The sequence below is a fragment of the Octopus sinensis genome, linkage group LG9 (genome assembly GCF_006345805.1).
Source record: "Octopus sinensis linkage group LG9, ASM634580v1, whole genome shotgun sequence".
Lineage (NCBI taxonomy): Eukaryota > Metazoa > Mollusca > Cephalopoda > Octopoda > Octopodidae > Octopus > Octopus sinensis.
In genome coordinates, this window is record NC_043005.1 from 61778790 (window position 1) to 61797509 (window position 18720).

At 37.4% G+C, this 18720-nt stretch overlaps 1 protein-coding gene across 1 annotated transcript in view; it reads right to left on the bottom strand.

Moving 5' to 3' along the window:
- Window positions 1–18720, bottom strand: part of LOC115215679 (receptor tyrosine-protein kinase erbB-4) — a 128993-nt gene that overhangs the window by 33150 nt on the left and 77123 nt on the right. Inside the window, exons 11-12 of the mRNA XM_029784945.2 lie at window positions 5928–6136; window positions 5661–5797 (exon numbers count right to left, since the gene is read on the bottom strand). Coding sequence (XP_029640805.1) covers window positions 5661–5797; window positions 5928–6136 — 346 coding nt within the window. The remainder of the gene's footprint in view (window positions 1–5660; window positions 5798–5927; window positions 6137–18720) is intronic.

An 18720-nucleotide genomic window follows, 5' to 3' on the forward strand; every position in this document is an offset into this window, starting at 1 on the left:
TGTAGGCTCTCTCCTGTCACAAATGACAGATTAAGAATTTTGCAATTTTTTACTGAACAACCTACACAAATGATTTGTTTCTACTGATTAAACATTTATGCCAGTGATTTCCAATGTCTAGCATACGAGGGACGTTCAATAAGTAATGTCTCTGACCCACTTCCAGGTGTTTGATCTAGTTGAAATTTTGCATGTGCAATTACTTATATCTCTATAGATTAGGTGGCAAATTACAGCTCTGAACTAATTATGGTTTCCGATTTACAGGTGTTTGAACTGAGTCAAGTGTGAAATGGAGCCTGTTGAGTGTTGAGCAGTGATCCGGTTTTTGTATTTGAAAGGACGCACCCCATGGGAGACTTTTGATGAAATGAAAGTAACTTATGGTGATGATGCCCCATCATATGACCTTGTAAAACGCTGGCATCGTGAATTCAAACATGGTCGGAACTCTGTGGAAACAGCTCCCAGATCTGGTCGACCCCCTTCTGCCATTGATGAGGCATCTGTCCGTCAAGTTGAGGCTGCCATTTTGGAAGATCGACGCATAACAATTCGCCAAATAGCCCATGAGGTCAAGATTAGTACCGGGTCAGTGGAAACTATCATTCATGACCATTTGCATATGCAAAAGGTGTCTGCCAGATGGATTCCCAGGTTGCTCACACCTTTCCAGAAGCAAGAACGCATCGAGTGCTCGAGGATGAATTTGGAGATGTACCAAGAAGATGAGTCAAACTTTTTCAAAAGACTGATTACACAGGATGAAACCTGGGTCCATCACTATGATCCAGAGACCGAAGCCCAGTCAATGCAGTGGAAGCACCGTGACTCACCTCCTCCAAAGAAGGCAAGGGTACAGCCCTCTGCTGGCAAGGTCATGCTCACAGTCTTCTGGGACCAGGACGGAGTAGTGATGACAGATTTCCTGGCAAAGGGTACCACAATTACAGGAGCCTATTATGCTTCACTTTTGAGGAAATTAAGAGAAGCTATCAAAATCAAGAGGCGGGGCAAGATCAGCGAAGGCATCCTCCTCCTGCAGGACAACGCTCCGGTCCACAACTCGCGTGTCGCCAGATCAGAAGCACAGGCGTGTGGCTATGAACTCCTCCCCCACCCCTTATTCTCCTGACCTTGCACCCTCTGATTTTCACCTCTTCCCAGCCATGAAGTTGTTTTTGAAAGGAAAGCATTTCCCAGATGATGCAGCCTTGATTTCTAAAGTCACGTCGTGGATGGAGGACCAAGCTGGGTTCTTTTACAAAAATGGTCTCCAGAGCTGGATCAAACGATGGGAGAAATGCGTAACTCTGAGTGGTTCCTATGTAGAAAAAGACCAATAACTGTGCCAAGTTCCGTTGCTCTACTGGTATGGGAAGTGGGTCAGGGGCATTACTTATTGAACGCCCCTCATATGCCCTATTGGAAGGGCCTGGGAAAATTGTGGTGAAGCATGGGATCCAAATTTTTATTCTTTATTTTTGTTGGGACATGAAATTGTGAAAATCTTTTTCCCAGCAAACATACAGTACCTATACTCAGCTTATTCAAACCAATCCCTCCAAACATGCATACTGTGTAAAAACTGTTTGCCACAATATAGTTTTTTTTGTCTATTTTTGTATTCAGTACTTAATAAATGAGTTACCTGTACATATTTTTGTGTTAAATAGCTGTGATAAAATATCAAAAATAAAGTTCTTTTTTTCCAACCGTCGGTGGGGCACACACTTTTCTGGAAAGTTATAGGTGGGGCCTGGGGGAAAATAGGTTGAGAAACACTGGTTTATGATGCTGTACATTAACACATTCACTCCATCAAATTGGCTTTACCTGCATAGGTGCCATATGTCAGAGTTCAAAATGATCCCAGAGCAATGGGAAATGATGTATTTTACTCAAGAAAACAACACACTGCCTGATGTAGGAATCAAATCCAAGATCTTGCAATTGCAAGTGCAACGCCCTAACCATTAGGACATGTGCTTCACATACATATTCAATGTTAATAAATCCTTTGTAAGAATGAAATGACGGAAAATATGCAAACCATACTATTGTACCTATTCTTTACTACCCACAAGGGGCTAAACACAAAAGGGACAAACAAGGACAAACGGATTAAGTCGATTACATCGATCCCAGTGCGTAACTGCTACTTATTTAATCGACCCCGAAAGGATGAAAGGCAAAGTCAGCCTCGACAGAATTTGAACTCAGAATTTGAATAGCAGACAAAATACCGCTAACCATTTCGCCCGGCGTGCTAACATTTCTGCCAGCTCACAGATACATACTATTGTACCTTTCTGTAACATGCCTATGTCTATCTCAATACATAACCTGCTGATTTTTTTCAGATGGAGCTCCATATCATTCCAGTTGTACAGATTTTATTTTCATAAAGACTGAATCCCAATTTAATTACAAGGATTAACCAGCAGAAGATGGGGGAGAGGGAGCACATCCCAGAACACATGATGTGTTCAGTTGTGCCCTACAGACATGACCATGATAGTGTTACCATGGAGAATAGCCAAGGACACTCACTGCAGCAGTCACTTGTGTGGCTCCTTTCTCAGACAGGCCACAGTTATCCTGATTTCGCTGAAGAAATTGGCAGCGCAGGGTCCAAGAACACCTGAGGTCTCAACGGCAACTGGTATAAACTGATAGCGACTAGTCAGGCTCCTGTAATTATTCATTTTTCTCTCCTCTGTATAACAAATTACAAATAGAATAACAAATTCAGTTCACAACCATTTAGTTAAAGGAGATAGCGAGTACCTATGATCCTCCACAAGGTTTCCAAGACTAGTGGGAAGGAGGGAGATGGAAAGGTATTCTCACATGAGAGTTCTATCTTAAGCTTTTGCGACAGGGTAGACTCCAATTAAAACACCTAACATACTAGATGGTGGTATTAAGTACTGGATAAAGTCAAATGTCAAGAAGGCCACAACAGGATTTGAACTCAGAATGCAAAGAACTGGAACAAATACTACAAGGGACCATCTGATACTCTACTGATTCCACTAGACCACTATACAAGACTAGTACTTTATTTATTGAACCAGGAAGGATGAAAGGCAAAGCTAACCTTGACAGGATTTGAACCCAGAATGTAAAAAGACAGAGAATAGAATACAAAACATTTGCTCCAATACTCCAACAACTGTAATTGATTTACATGAGGTAAAGCACCTGATTAATTAACTTGCTACAAATCACACTATACCATCTAAATGGTTTCAAATGTTAGCACAAGGCCTGTAATTTGGGGGGGGAGTGGGATACTCAATAACTTCAGCCCTTGTGGTCAGCATTTTATAGATTCTGAAAGGAAAAGCAAAGTTGACCTTTTACAGAATTTGAACTCAAGAATGTAAAAAGCAGGAAGAAATGCTGCTAAGCATTTTGCCAAATGCACAAATGGTTCCTCCAACCCTGCAGTTTTACTATATCATCTAAACGAAAAGGAAATATACATAAGAAAATGTAGTGTGTGATAACACTGTCAGAAAAACGTGATGAGAGGAGCATTCCAGTTGAAATGCCTCTGTTTATCGGATTCATTGGATAATATAGTACTAGATACACTCAGTCAGAATACATTTGATAAATGAGATACACGGGATAATTATAAATTTTATTTATACACACATCATAACATTTTCATTTCAATAGCTAAGCTGGTGTGATAGATTATCATATATTTAATCTGTCATTAGAGTATGATATTACAGTCAATCAGTGTTATTATTCACAATTAGAAACACATTATTGTCTTATAGATTTAGTTATTACTATTATAGCAATTGTTGTTGCTATTGTCAGATGTAACTATGTGCAAAATTCTCTCATTAGGACTTGTTTAATATAAATTTTTGCTTAGTTGTTTTTAAACAAGTTAGATTTTGATGGAATAATCTTATTATTAATGTGAAAGGAGGAAGATTAGCAAGAGGAGGTTGTTGAAGAGAGAGAGAGAAAGACAGAGCTGAAGAAGAGAAAGCACAGGATAAAACAGAGAAGGAAAAGAAGAAAGAAAGGAGAAAAGAATGAAAAGGAGGGCCACAGTGAGGAAGAAGCATTACAGAAGTTCAATGAAGGAAGAGAGAAGAAGGAGAAGAAATGCAGACCAAGAAAGTGGGGAGTGGATGAAAATGAGAAAACAGCAGCAAAATATTGTAATTAGCATTGTCATTAGTACATTGAGTAGAATGTCTCACGGTATTTGTTCTGAATCTCAGTGTTGTGGGTTCAAATCCCAGTGAGGTCAACTCTGCCTTTCATCCTTTCAGGGTTAATGAAAATGTACCAATTCAGAGAAGAGAATTAGTGGAACTGTAATAATGATTTCAAATTTTAGCACAAGGCCAGCAAGTTTGGAGGAGAAGTAAGTTGATTACATCAACCCCAGAGCTTAACGAGTACTTATTTTATTGATCTCAAAATGAGGAAAGGCAAAGTCAACCTTGGTGGAATTTGAACACAGAACATAAATATGGACAAAATGCCATTAAGCATTTAGCCCAATGTGCTAACAACTCAGCCAACTTGCTGCCTTAGTTGAACTGCAGTAATACTAGGCAGAATGCTTTACAACAGCTGTTCCTTTGTTTTTGCTTTCCGAGTTCAAATTCAGCTACTGCATCTCCTGCTCTCTCTGCCCTTCTCTATACATTGGGCAAACAGGATGCCACTTGGCTGACCAGTTTGCAGAACACCTCTGAGACATCCGACTCGGCAATGACACCCCGGTCTCATGCCATTTCCGCTCTACCAGTCACTCTTTGCAACACCTGTCTGTGTTTGGATTGTCCTTGCACAGGGGCCATCTGGACTCACCTTTGCCCCATGAACAGGGATTAATCTTCCCTCTTCACTCCTTTGTGCCACATGAGCTCAACTCTCCTCCTCTCTTCATCTAACCTCCTCCCCTCTCCTCTCTCCCCCTCACACCTACTTCCTCCCACCCACTTCTCCCTTCCCCTTTCATCATCGCCCCTCCCTCGTAACCCCACCCCACCCCTACACAATCCGACCCCACCTTCCCTATCCATCCCATTCCACCTATCCCATCCCTCACACCCACCCCTTCCTTCACACCCACTACCAACTCTACCCTCACCCTAACCCACACCCCACCCTTGCTTTCCCTACTCTCGCCTCCCACACCTCCCAACACCATCACACCACGCCACACACCACTACAACATACACCACCAAACCACACAACACCACCACGCACACACTAGCACTGCCCACTTCTCAGCCCCAAATCCACACACCTAGATATAAACACGTGAAAGACTTTTTCACTTCCCAAACTAATACATCTGTTTGTTGTCTACACCACCAGTCTTCATCTTTTGTTTTTTTGTGAATTCTTCCCTCCTATATATATATATATATATATATATATATACATACATATATAGACCTATATATATATATATATATATATATAGAGAGAGAGAGAGAGAGAGACCTATATATATAGATATACATATATAGACCTGTATATATACATATATAGACCTCCTTAAAAGACTGTTAAGAAAAGGGTAGCAAAAGTATACACTCTCATGTTTCACAAATCAGTCTCTGAATTATATATAATTATAGAATCCTTAGAAAGTTCTGCCTTTTACCTTTTACGGTCCTTTCGGGATCCACGTTTTTTCGATTTACAAATACCTTTGGAATTTCGAATCATTTTCCTGGGACATTTTTTAATGCAGCTACTCTTGAATTTGACATTTAAACAGGAATGACATTGGTTTGCACCCTACAATGAGACAGAGAATATTACATTAGGGACAGACAACAAAAACAAGAGAAAAATATTGATGTCAACAGTCTAATGACTGAAACAAGTAAAAGAATAAAAGAATACAAGAATATCAGAAATAACTTACAGGTCCCGAACAGCCACCACTGCATTCTTCATGGCATGACTTGCATGTGTTCTGTTCTCCTTCGTAAACCATGGTGACATTCCAACACGATGGAACACACTTTCCAGTTCTTTCCACTCTGTAATTGATGCAGTCTATGCAATCTTCAGCGTCTGGACCCCAACAACCAAATACTTTGCATTGGTAATCACATACTTGACCTGTATTAACTGTATACATGAAGAAGATGAAGAGAAAAATCAGATAAGCCTCTCAAGAATCACATATCGGAATAATCAAGAGTTTACACAGCAGTGTGTTTTACTTGTTTCAGACATTTGACTGTGGCCATGCTGGAGCACCGCCTTTAGTCGAGCAAATCAACCTCAGGACTTTTTCTTTGGAAGCCTAGTACTTATTCTATCGGTCTCTTTTGCCGAACCGCTAAGTTACAGGGATGTAAACACACCAGCATCGGTTGTCAAGCGATGTTGGGGGGACAAACACAGACACAGAAACATACACACACACACACACACACATATATATATATACATATATACGATGGGCTTCTTTCAGTTTCCGTCTACCAAATCCACTCACAAGGCTTTGGTTAACCCGAGGCTATAGTAGAAGACACTTGCCCAAGGTGCCACGCAGTGGGAATGAACTCGGAACCATGTGGTTGGTAAGCAAGCTACTTACCACACAGCCACTCCTGCGCCTATATATATATGAATATATTTCTTTCTTTGTGCAACCAACGAAATATTGAGGAAATTTAATCTGACGATGGGAACTGAACATTGAGAACATTTTTCTTCTTTTCTTTTTTATTAATGGAAGCTACTCCAAAGGCAGTTTACAAGCATTAATAAAATAGGTCCCAAACAATTACTGGGAGTTAGAAAAGAAAAGAAAATGGAATTGAAAAAAAATCTACTGAGATGATATCCTAAGCATCATAAAACAATCAATGCAATATTTAAAATAATTAAGATTGTATCTGTTTGAGAAATTAGTGGTAAGAAAAGTTCCAGAAAACAGATGTTTGCCAAAACAAAAAAAGGTACTACTTCAATAGTGTTTTTTCTAGCATACGAGTAAAAGTTGAATTTTACAAACCAAAAATTTACAACCAATAAAAATATAGGTTAACCCTTTCGCTACTGTATTTATTTTGAGATGTTCTGTGTTTCTTTTAATTAATTTGAATATAACAAAGAATTTAATAAAATAACTTAGTTATCATTAAGCTAGTGTTACAAACATAAATTGTGACTAAGGTTTGGTGGAAGATTTTAATTCAAAACTTATGAAAATAAGACATTTGAACTCAGAGCCAGAGCCGGTTTTGGCCGGGTTGCTAACGAAAGGGTTAATTTATATACCAAGGCAACTTTGGAGAACCAAAAATTCCATGTTAAATGCAGAAGGATTTGGAAAGATAGTGACAATGTTTGAGTGTTTACTACATTGACTTGTATGAAGGAAGATACAGCAGAAAGATTTTTTTTAGATGAAAGAACAGCAATAGTGAAAGAGTGAGAGTTAGTATTGAGTACTAATTCTCCATTTTCTCAGCAATTTAATATTCTACTTAGGCACAGACATAGCCATATGGCTAATTTTGATTGCTTCATAACCATGTGATTTCTACTTTGATCCCAATGCATGGCACTTAAAGCAAGTTTCTGTGACTGTAGCTTCAAGTTAAGCATTATCTTATTACTGAAATTTAGAAAACAATAACTATACAAAAAAACCTAACCCTAACCCTAAGCATACAGAAGCCTGTCATCTTAATATAAAACATGCTGAGTCATGTATCCATTTTTATGCTTGATAATTTCCATTTCTCTGAGATACAGGAATGAGAAATTAGTGGCTATGCTGAAAGAGATGTAAAACAGAGAAAGAAAGTATTATAAAGAGAAGTACATTAGATAAATAGATATATGAGAGATTAAAAGAAGGGAATAGAGAGATGGGAGAGGGTGAGAGACAGAGAAGGAGAAAAAGAGAGAAAAATATTCATTTGTCACACAACACTCAGGCAAGCAGACATAGGTGGGGGATGAAAATATGAGAAAAGAAGAAAAATTGTGAGCAGGAGAGGAGAGGTGAAGAGAAAAAAGATAAAGTTCTACAATAGAGAGGTAGTTAGAGGTGTAATATGATAAAATAACAGAGATACGGGAAGTCTGAAAATGAATTTGAGAGAGAGAGAAATTTGTGTATGACACTGAAGTGGAGGGAGGCATTGGGAAATCAAGAGGAGTGGAGGGATAATTTGATTTGAGAGAGTACATGTATGTGTGTGTAAACTGAAGCTATAATCATTAAAATGATTATATCAGTGGCTAACATATAAAACCACCATATCAGTAAAATTAAATTTTTAGTATATAATTACAAAAGTATAATTATAATTAAGGGCACCGGAGGGCCAACGCCAATACACTACAAAGCGATGTCAAATGTCAACAAACCACTCTAAATTTGTTATCTTTTAACACAAATGTGAATGCAAGGGAATGAAGAAGATTCATAAAATTTTGGATAACTATATCTTAAGATTTCATGTTCTGTAACAAAAATTGTGTTAAAAAGAGAAAAAATTTAGGGTGGTTTGTAGATATTTGACATCTACTTCTAGCATATTGGTGTTGACCCTCCAGCACCCTAAATTATAATCATATTCTTATAATTATATACTTAAAAATATGTATATGTATGTATATAGATAGATAGATAGATAAATAGATAGATAAATAGATAGATAGATAGATAGATAGATAGATAGATAGATAGATAGATAGATAGATAAATAGATAGATAGATAGATAGATAAATAGATAGATAGATAGATAGATAGATAGATAGATAGATATAAATGTAAGTTTAGGAGGGATATATTATCTGGGAGGATACCATTGGGGATCACAGTCAAGTTCCAGTTTATGGCTAACCACATCGATCGGTATTTAAAGTCCATAACTGCTATTCGTTATCAGCCACTCTGTAAATTCCTCCGATGAGTACTTCCATGTTCACTTTGCTGGACAGTAATATTGTCTGGAGTATTTGAGACTGGCCACATGGATAGACCCTGGAGAAGCTGCATAGATGATAGTGAAAGGTTGCTTTTGCAAAGGAAACACATGTAGGTCTGTGCAGTGGAAACACATCTATGTCATTATAATAAGCTGTACAAAATTGCAAAATAGGAGAAAATAAATTTTGAGGATGAACAAGTCTCCATACTCTTCATAATTATTAAATAAAATAAGTGCACCCTTTTAAAGCCTAGCCAGGCTCATGGGCCCGATTTCCTGGTTTCAATGGCGTATGCGTTCCCCAGCTGGATGGGATGCCAGTCCATCGCAGCGTTACTCATTTTTGCCAGCTGAGTGGACTGGAGTAATGTGAAATGAAGTGTTTTGCTCAAGAACACAACGCGCCACCCGGTCCAGGAATCGAAACCACAATCTTATGATCATGATGCTGACACCCTAACCACTAAGCCACACACCTCCACACCTTTATAATTATTACTGATATATATACATAGACATATATATATGTACATGCTTTAATATATATATGTATGTGTATATATATATATATATATGTGTGTGTGTGTGTGTGTGTGTGTGTGTGTATGTGTGTGTGTGTGTGTGTGTGTATATATATATATATATATATAAATATGCATATATATGTATGTATGCAAGTATATGTATTTATATATAGAGGGGGTGCCCAGAGATATAAATATGTATGTGTGTATATATACATATTTAAGTGATTGTATGTGTATGAATGTATATGTGATTGTATCTGCATGTGTATATGAGCATGTATACATGAACATATATACAAGGGAGAGGCTGTGTGCATGTCTCTGAACTACCGAATACTGAAGGTCAGATAATAAAATTTCACATATGCAGCCTAAAATGGGGAACAAAATAAATAGCCAATACATCCAATACCATTCATAGCAGGCACGTAGAAGCATGCTCACAGCAAACAGATTGAAACTGCCAGGGTCTGCTAAATTCAAACAAGGCAGATGGATGTGTCAGCATCGAAGTTGAAGGTTTTGTAACTAACGGGGACAGCAATTGAATATCACCTGAAGATATACAACTGGATCCCATTATACAGGTAAACTATTGCATAATCAAATTCCTGTATTTATGAAGAACTATGTTGTGTGGAAACATGTGTAGTGATTAAAAAATTACTGTCTAAGCATATTCCTATCCACTCTATCATTCAATTTTATTTTCACTTGGAAGTATATCATAATACTACCAGCTATTTGGTTAACTCTGAGGGGGAATGAGTTCTATTTTGTACTCTGCTATATTCCTAACAGAATATACCTTAAATGATGCTGACAAAAACCAGATAACTGGTCAAAGTCACTTTTTGAATTGGAGTACTATGAAGGGTCAAAAGAGGGAAAAACTAAATCTAGACTTCTCATCAAAAGAAATCCCAATTCCAACCAAATTGAATATTTAAAACAAATAACTGCCAGCACAAGCTCCTTCATAAGAAGAATGAGATGGAAGGTGTTCTTCTATGACAAAGAAAACAAAATGCAAGAACATTAGAAAGATACAAATGTACTCAAGAAAGTATTTAGATCCCCAAGAAACCTACACTATTTGGGGAAGAGCTATACAAAATAATATGAAATCTCAAATTCAGGAAGTACCCAGCAAAGTAAAATGAACACCAGCAGAAACTGGATAAAATATTGAAGGTCTTCAAAGAAACAAACAGAATAATTGTGCCAGTGGATAAAACTGGCAATCTCTATATTGTGGACACCACATTATACAATAGTTTACTCAAAAAAAAGAAATGCTCAGCAAATACAGGCATGCACCAATCAACACCAAAGATAATATAAACAAAAAAGGATTAGAAATAGTAAAAAATCTAGGGATAGATGATACGACTGAACCATATGTCCCCCCAAAAAATCTAGGATAAACCTGAAGGACCACAAAAATAACTTCGACAATAACCCTAAAATGAGATTAATATGTCCATCTGAATTGGACAATGGATGTATAAGTAAAAACATCATAGAGAAAGTATTGCTCGAACTAAAAACTAAGAGTGGACTTTCATTGTGGTCTGGCACTCAGGAGGTTATAGGACAGTTTATGAAGGCATAGAAAACTAAAAAATTCAAATTTATACAATTAGATATAGACAGTTATTAATCCACAATTAATCCTATAGTACTAAATAAAGCTCTTATATTCACAGGCGTGGATATAATTTTCACAGTTCATCAAACCATTATTAGTTACAATAACAAACTATGGAGGAGATCAGATAGGGCTAATTCCTTTGATATAACAATGGGATCAAGTGACTTGGCTCAGGTAACGGATATCATTGGCATCTACCTCTTATTGCAGATAAAATCTAAATTTCCACAGATAACGGGTGGTCTGTACAGGGATGATGCTCTTTTCCTAATGAAAAACTGCACAAAAATAGAAAAAAAAAGATATAGAAAAGAACTCCATAATTTTTTTAGATGTTTTGGTCTTTCTTTAACCAAGTGGCTGTGTGGTAAGTAGCTTGTTTACCAACCACAAGGTTCCAGGTTCAGTCCCACTACATAGCACCTAGGGTAAGTCCCACTACAGTCCCACTATATAGCACCTCTACTATAGCTTCAGGCTGACCAAAGCCTTGTCAGTGGATTTAGTGGATGGAAACTGAAAGAAGCCCGTTGTATATATATATATATATATGTGTGTCTGTGTTTGTCTCCCCCCCCCCCATCGCTTGACAACCAATGTTGGTGTGTTCATGTTCCCATAACTTAGCGATTTGGCAAAAGCGACCAATAGAATAAGTATTAAGCTTACAAAGAATAAGTCCCAGGGTCGATTTGTTCGACTAAATGCAGTGCTCCAGCATGGCCACAATCAAATGACTGAAACAAATAAAAGAATAAAAGAATAAACTGCAATTACCCTAAGGTAAACTTTCTAGATGCGACTTTTAATTTGGAAAGTGGCATTTATGAACCATATCACAAGCTGAATAAGTGCTTAAGATACATAAATGTAAATTCCAGCCATCCACCATCCATAACCAAGGGAATAATTAGGATCATAACGACCAGAATATCAAGATTGTCAGCCACAAAGCAAACATTCAACCAGCATGCACCATAATACAATGAAGCGCTAGCTAGGGCTGGATGTAAAGGAAAAATCAAGTTTGAAAATTATGAAACCCCCAAATAACAATAATACAAATTCAAATAAGGTAGAATACACACAAAACACAAATGACATCAAAAAAATGAATAACAATAAAAACCTGAGGAACAATGGAACGATAAGAGAAAAACTGATAAAGAATAGAAATAACTGGAATACAAACACACGTAATCACAACAACACACAAACTAGGAAGAAGGAACCAAACAAAAGGTACAAAAATTCAGAGGTCCTACAGTATAGTCCAATGTTTGGATTGCAAATATTGTCCAAGGTAGGTAGGCAATTCATTGCAGCATTAAATAAATGCTTCCCTAAAACACAGAAATACTACTGTTTATTCAACAAGCACACAGTAAAAATATCATACACAACATCTAACCACATGGAGTACTACATACATGAATACAACAATAGGAAATTAAACATACAAACAATGTCTGCTGACAAAAAACAAACAAATCAAAACATCACAAGATTTAAGGCCAATGACAAAAATAAACAAAAGATAGACCACAAAAACTCAGATAACGTACAATACGGTGGCAATAAAATTAAAATAAATCATCAAAACAGATCCAACAAAGATTGCCAATTCCAGAACACTTCAGACACTAACAATCAAATGGAACATCATGAAAACAGAATCAAAAAGTCACCAGATAAACATGAAAATAGTAAGAGTATAAATAACTGCACCTGCTGCAGAAAATGCACTTGTCCGCTTGTAAACCAATGTGTCCAAGAAAACATAGTATACAAATGTACAATCTCCACATCCCAACATAAATGCACATACAAGGGTGCCTCAGAAAACCAATTCAAAGTCCTTTATCACAACCACTTCTCGACATTCCGATAAATAAATAGACGACACGTAACTTCATTGGCAGACCTCATATGGGAACTGAAAGAATCAAGAATTAAATACGAAATGAAATGTTCAATAATAAAAAAATGCACACCCATGTAATTTGCTATCTGTAACCTTTGCCTTGAGGAAGCTTTGAGTATACTTTTGAATAATGAGAACCTGGTAGACAAGCATGATGAGAAAATTCCAAGGTGTAACCACCATGCAAAATATGCATTTTCAAGATGGGACAGTGTATAAAAATAATAATTCTGTTCTCCCTGCCTCCCATCCTTCCCATCCCACATGTATATGTGTATATATTGGAGTGCCCGAAAATATATGTAAATAATGTATGTGCGTGTATGTAAATAAATGTAAATAAATGAGTGCCCAAAATTATACGTAAATAAATGAATGTGCATGTATGTATAAGTATGAATGTATTTGTTGATCGGAGTATGTATATAAGTACGCATATGTATATGTATGTGTATGTATGTATATATATACATAGATACATATATATATATATATATATATATATATATATATGGAGGTGCCCAGAGATGTATATGTATGTGTATATATATGTATGTAAGTGATTGTATATGCATGAAGGTATATATAAGTGTATCTGCATGAGCATATGGGCATGTATACATGAATATATAAATGGGAGAGGCTGTGTGTGTCTCTGAACCAACAAATACTGAAGCTCGGATAATAAAATTTCACACATGCAGCCTAAAATGGGGAGCAAAATAAATAGCCATATATCCAATACCATTCATAGCAAGCACGTAGAAGCATGCTCACAGCAAGCAGATTGAAACTGCCAGGGTCTGCTAAATTCAAACAAGGCAGATGGATGTGTCAGCATCGAAGTTGAAGGTTTTGTAACTAACGGGGACAGCAACTGAATATCACCTGAAGATATACAACTGGATCCCATTATACAGGTAAACCATTGCATAATCAAATTCCTGTATTTATGAAGAACTATGTTGTGTGGAAACATGCGTAGTGATTAAAAAATAACTGTCTAACCATACTCCTTGTTCACTTTATCTTATTCAATATATATATATATATATATATAGTTAATCCAAACAAGAAAACACAAAAAAACACAACAACGCGAGGACATGGACCAAATATAGTATTATTGGACACTCAGGAAAGAAGGAAAGAAGGAGGGTTTAACGTTTCGAGTGGAGCTCTTCGTCGGAAACATAGGAGAAGGAAAGATCTAGAGAAGGGAAGACAGAGGGAAAAAAATCGCCAACGGTACACACGAGGTCACATACGTATGCATACATTTATATATATGTATACACATACATATATATGTGTGTGTGTGTGTAGATATATACACACACATATATATACACATATATATATAGAGAGAGGGGGATGAGAGGGAGAGAGGGCAAAGGAAAATGAGAGGAAACATATCAGTTAATGAGGATAGTGTAAAAAGACAAAATTGGAAATATATAAATTCAGCAACACATGAAGGAAATGGAATGAGGTTTGAAACTGAAACATTAACGATTACTGGAAGGAGACAAAATAAACCATTATTTTTGACAGGTACTATTGCTCGTATGTGTGTGTGTGTGTGTGTGTGCGCAAGTGTAAACAGATGTCAAATGGTGTATTCAGTAGCATCTCATTATGGCAAAACAATAAAAGGGAACTGACAGATATAGAAAAGAAAAATATTAAAATTGTTAAGAGAAAAATTAATAAAATAAGAGAACTTGCTATGATCACCTAAAATCCATTGAAGGCAGTGCCCCAGCATGGACACAATTAAATAACAGAAGAGACTAGTGAATGAATACTTAATACAAAAAGAAATGCACATATTGTAGTCATATGGAATGCTAGCGTATAATATTAGTGAGTGCTCTCCCATAATCAAGCAGACTTTTTAGCATAGAGCATGGCTGCAGTTAAATTTACTTAACTACAGGCTAAGACAAGAAGGGAGCCTCTTAAGTCAAGGCTCAACCTGCTAGAAATAGTAATGGAAATATCAAATCAGCCTCTAGCATTTTATGGGTAATCTAATTTAGAGTACATTATTCGTGAAGGTGTGTGGCTTAGTGGTTAGGGCATTCGGCTCACGATTGTAAGGTCATGAGTTCGATTCCCGGCGACGCGTTGTGTCCTTGAGCAAGACACTTTACTTCATGTTGCTCCAGTTCACTCAGCTGGCAAAAATGAGTTGTACCTGTATTTCAAAGGGCTGGCCTTGTCACTTTTTGTCACGCTGAATCTCCCTGAGAACTACATTAGGGGTACGTGTGTCTGTGGATTGCTCAGTCACTTGCACATTAATTTCATGAGCAGGCTGTTCCGTTGATCGTATCAGCTGGGACCCTCATCATCGTAATCGACAGAGTGCTCCACATTATGCATGAAAATAATATAAAAAGATGAGACGATCACAGCTGGAACATTTCTGATCATGCACCTACTCAATTAGTTTAAGTTTACAGCCTTATAACCAAATGTTCAAATCTTACTGTCATTAGCTTTACAATAAAACAAACAGATAGTTCAAACCATTTCTACATGTGTTTCAGTTGCATGGTTTATTACCAATATGAAGTACATAACATATCACATAAGACTACATAAATCTGTATTGTTATGTAACCTATTCATTTCCTGAAGTGATACTCAGCCATCATCTGGCAAAATACAATTAATCTATAACAGGGGTCGGGGAGCATTTTTAACCAATTACCCCAAAATATATTTATTCATGCTGACATTACCCCTTTGGTTTGAAAGAAAGAAAAATATAGGTTCTTTGAATTCTTTGAATTCAAAAGGTTTATTAAATCTGTTTATATGCAGAATACAATTATAAATATAAAAATCATAAAACAAATGTGATAAAATAAATTAATATCCTCATTAGGATTTTTCTGGAAACTTTTTAACTTCAGGTTTTGGAGAAATGATGTTGCTTCATTTTTGTTACATCATCATCATCGTTTAACGTCTGCTTTCCATGCTAGCATGGGTTGGACGATTTGACTAAGGTCTGGTGAACCAGATGGCAGCACCAAACTCCAGTCTTGATCTGGCAGAGTTTCTACAGCTAGATGTCCTTCCTAACGCCAACCACTCCAAGAGTGTAGTGGGTGCTTTTACATACCACTGGCATGAGGGCCAGTCAGGCAGTACTGGCAAAGGCCACGCTCAAGTGGTGTTTTTTACATGCCACCTGCACAGGAGCCAGTCCAGTGGCACTGGCAACGACCTCACTCAAATGTTTTTTTACGTGCCAGTAAGGTGACACTGGTAACTATCACACTCGAATGGTGATTTTTATGTGCCACCGGCATGGAAGCCAGTCAGCTGCTCTGGCAACAATCACACTCGGATGGTGCTCTTAGCGCTCCACCAGCACGGATGCCAGTCATCGAAATTGATTTCGATTTCACTTGCTTCAACAGGTCTTCGCAAGCAGAGTTTAGTGTCCAATGAAGGAAAGGTATGCATAAGTGGGTTGTTTACACCCCTGGCATAGGCCACAAGGTTATGGTCTCACTTGGCTTGCTGGGTCTTCTCAAGCACAGCATATTTCCAAAAGTCTCATCAAAATGGGACATTTTGATGCCAATTTGGATTCAGTCTTCGGGGTCCAATCAATTACTCTGCTTTGTTTTTATGATCATTAGAGTGGACAATCATTGTTTGCAAAGGTGGGTGGTTGTAAAAAGCAGCAACTTTTTGATTGCCTCCTCATACCAGAAGAAAATTTTCTGTCATAACAAGGAACATGTTTTGTTTATATAATTTTACTTATATCTAATGAGTCCTTGTTACCCCCAACAATTTCATTTTTACCCTACTTAGGGCAATTTGCCCCAGTTCGCCAACCTCTGATCTATAAGGATGGAAGTGTTTATAAACAAACAGAATGAAACAAGGATTTTCAAAGTAGGATGGAGATATTAAAGCTTGCAACCAATCAAACAGCATGACTCCAAAATAACTAAACTAATATACATGTATACCAGAAGAGGAGTGGTAAAATGATCGAATTCTTTTCATTTGGAATTTACAGTCAAGTGAGTTGCTAGGAAATTAATGTTTAGTATTAAACAATACCACTATTTTCAAAGCAAGTTAACCAACCTTCAAGCTGTCTGAGATTTCAAACATGGACAAGGCATACAATCCAATTGAATACACCCACGTAGCTAAACCTAATTGCCTTATACCAATGTGAGGTATCGATATTCACTTTGTTGTTGCTGTTGCAGTTGCCGTTGTTGCTGCTGCTGCTATTGTTTTCTGTCAGATCTGGCTTGATTGAGAAGTCTTATGACCAAAAGTATTCTAGCCGCAACAAACATTTCCCTCTCTCCAATACTGTATATGCAGCAGGAGTCCGCTTGGAATTGATCTGACAGCCTGTCTGTCTAGATATCGGTTTGAAGTTTATCCAACATTACCATATTTGGTAATGTTAGCAGATAAGCAAAATACATATTGCAGCCTATCACATCTTTTGATGGCTGTGTTTGGGTGTCAGTCAAAACCAATCCCAGCTCCAGAATGCAAACAGGTTTGGGAAGATCTGCCATTTCCAATATAAATAAGATTCAATTTTGAAACTTACTAAAGATTATAATTTCAGCAGAGGCCTTACCTTAAAGTCAGGCCATTACAAGATATTTTTTCACCTCTCTCTCTATCATTTGCTGTCATTCCGTCTCTCTCACATACACCTGAGAGACAGCAAATACTCAATTCAAATGTATCTCTTTGTTTCATATATCATCATCATCATCCTCATCATTGTTTAACATCCGTTTTCCATGCTAGCATGGGTTGAATGGTTCGACCAGGGTCTGGGAAGCCAGGAGGCTGCACCAGGCTCCAGTTTAATCTGGCAGAGTTTCTACAGCTGGATGCCCTTCATAATGCCAACCACTCCGTGAGTGTAGTGGGTGCTTTTTACATGCCACCAGCATAGGGGCCAGAGGAAGCTGGCAAACAGCCATGATCGGTTGGTGATTTTACGTGTCACCGACACGGACACCAGTCAGATGGCGCTGGCATCTTCCACATTTGGACGGTGCTTTTTACGTGTCACCGGCACAGGTATCTTAACTACAATTTCCATTTGATTTTTATTTTGATGTTGGTAATATCAAATATCATAAAAAATAAATATCTAATATGTCTTATATTATTATACAGAAAAGGGATAATATAAAACAAGCTTTTGCGACTAAAATTACAAGAATAAATATGTTGATTTAAGGAACATTGTTAGCTCCTTCATCTGTCAAAGCAGCCTCCCGACATTTTTTTTTTTCAGCAACTTATATTCTGCAATATACTTGTCCATAATTACGTAATCCAATGTCTCCTTCTTTCACTCTTTCTCTCTTCAGTATAGTCTAATGTAATTTGAGGGAGGTGTCACTGTTTCAGTATTATGTAATGGCTATATGACTGAAAGATGGTAAAATTGGTAGAACTGCAAAACAATTTCTGAGGGTGGTGAAACTGCAGAGATATTAGCATGCCAGGCAGACTGCTTTGCAACATTTCGTCTGTCTATATGTCCTGAGTTCAAATTCCACCAAAGTCGACTTTGCCTGTCATTCTTTCAGGGTCGATAAAATAAGTACCAGTTGAACACTGGGGTCGA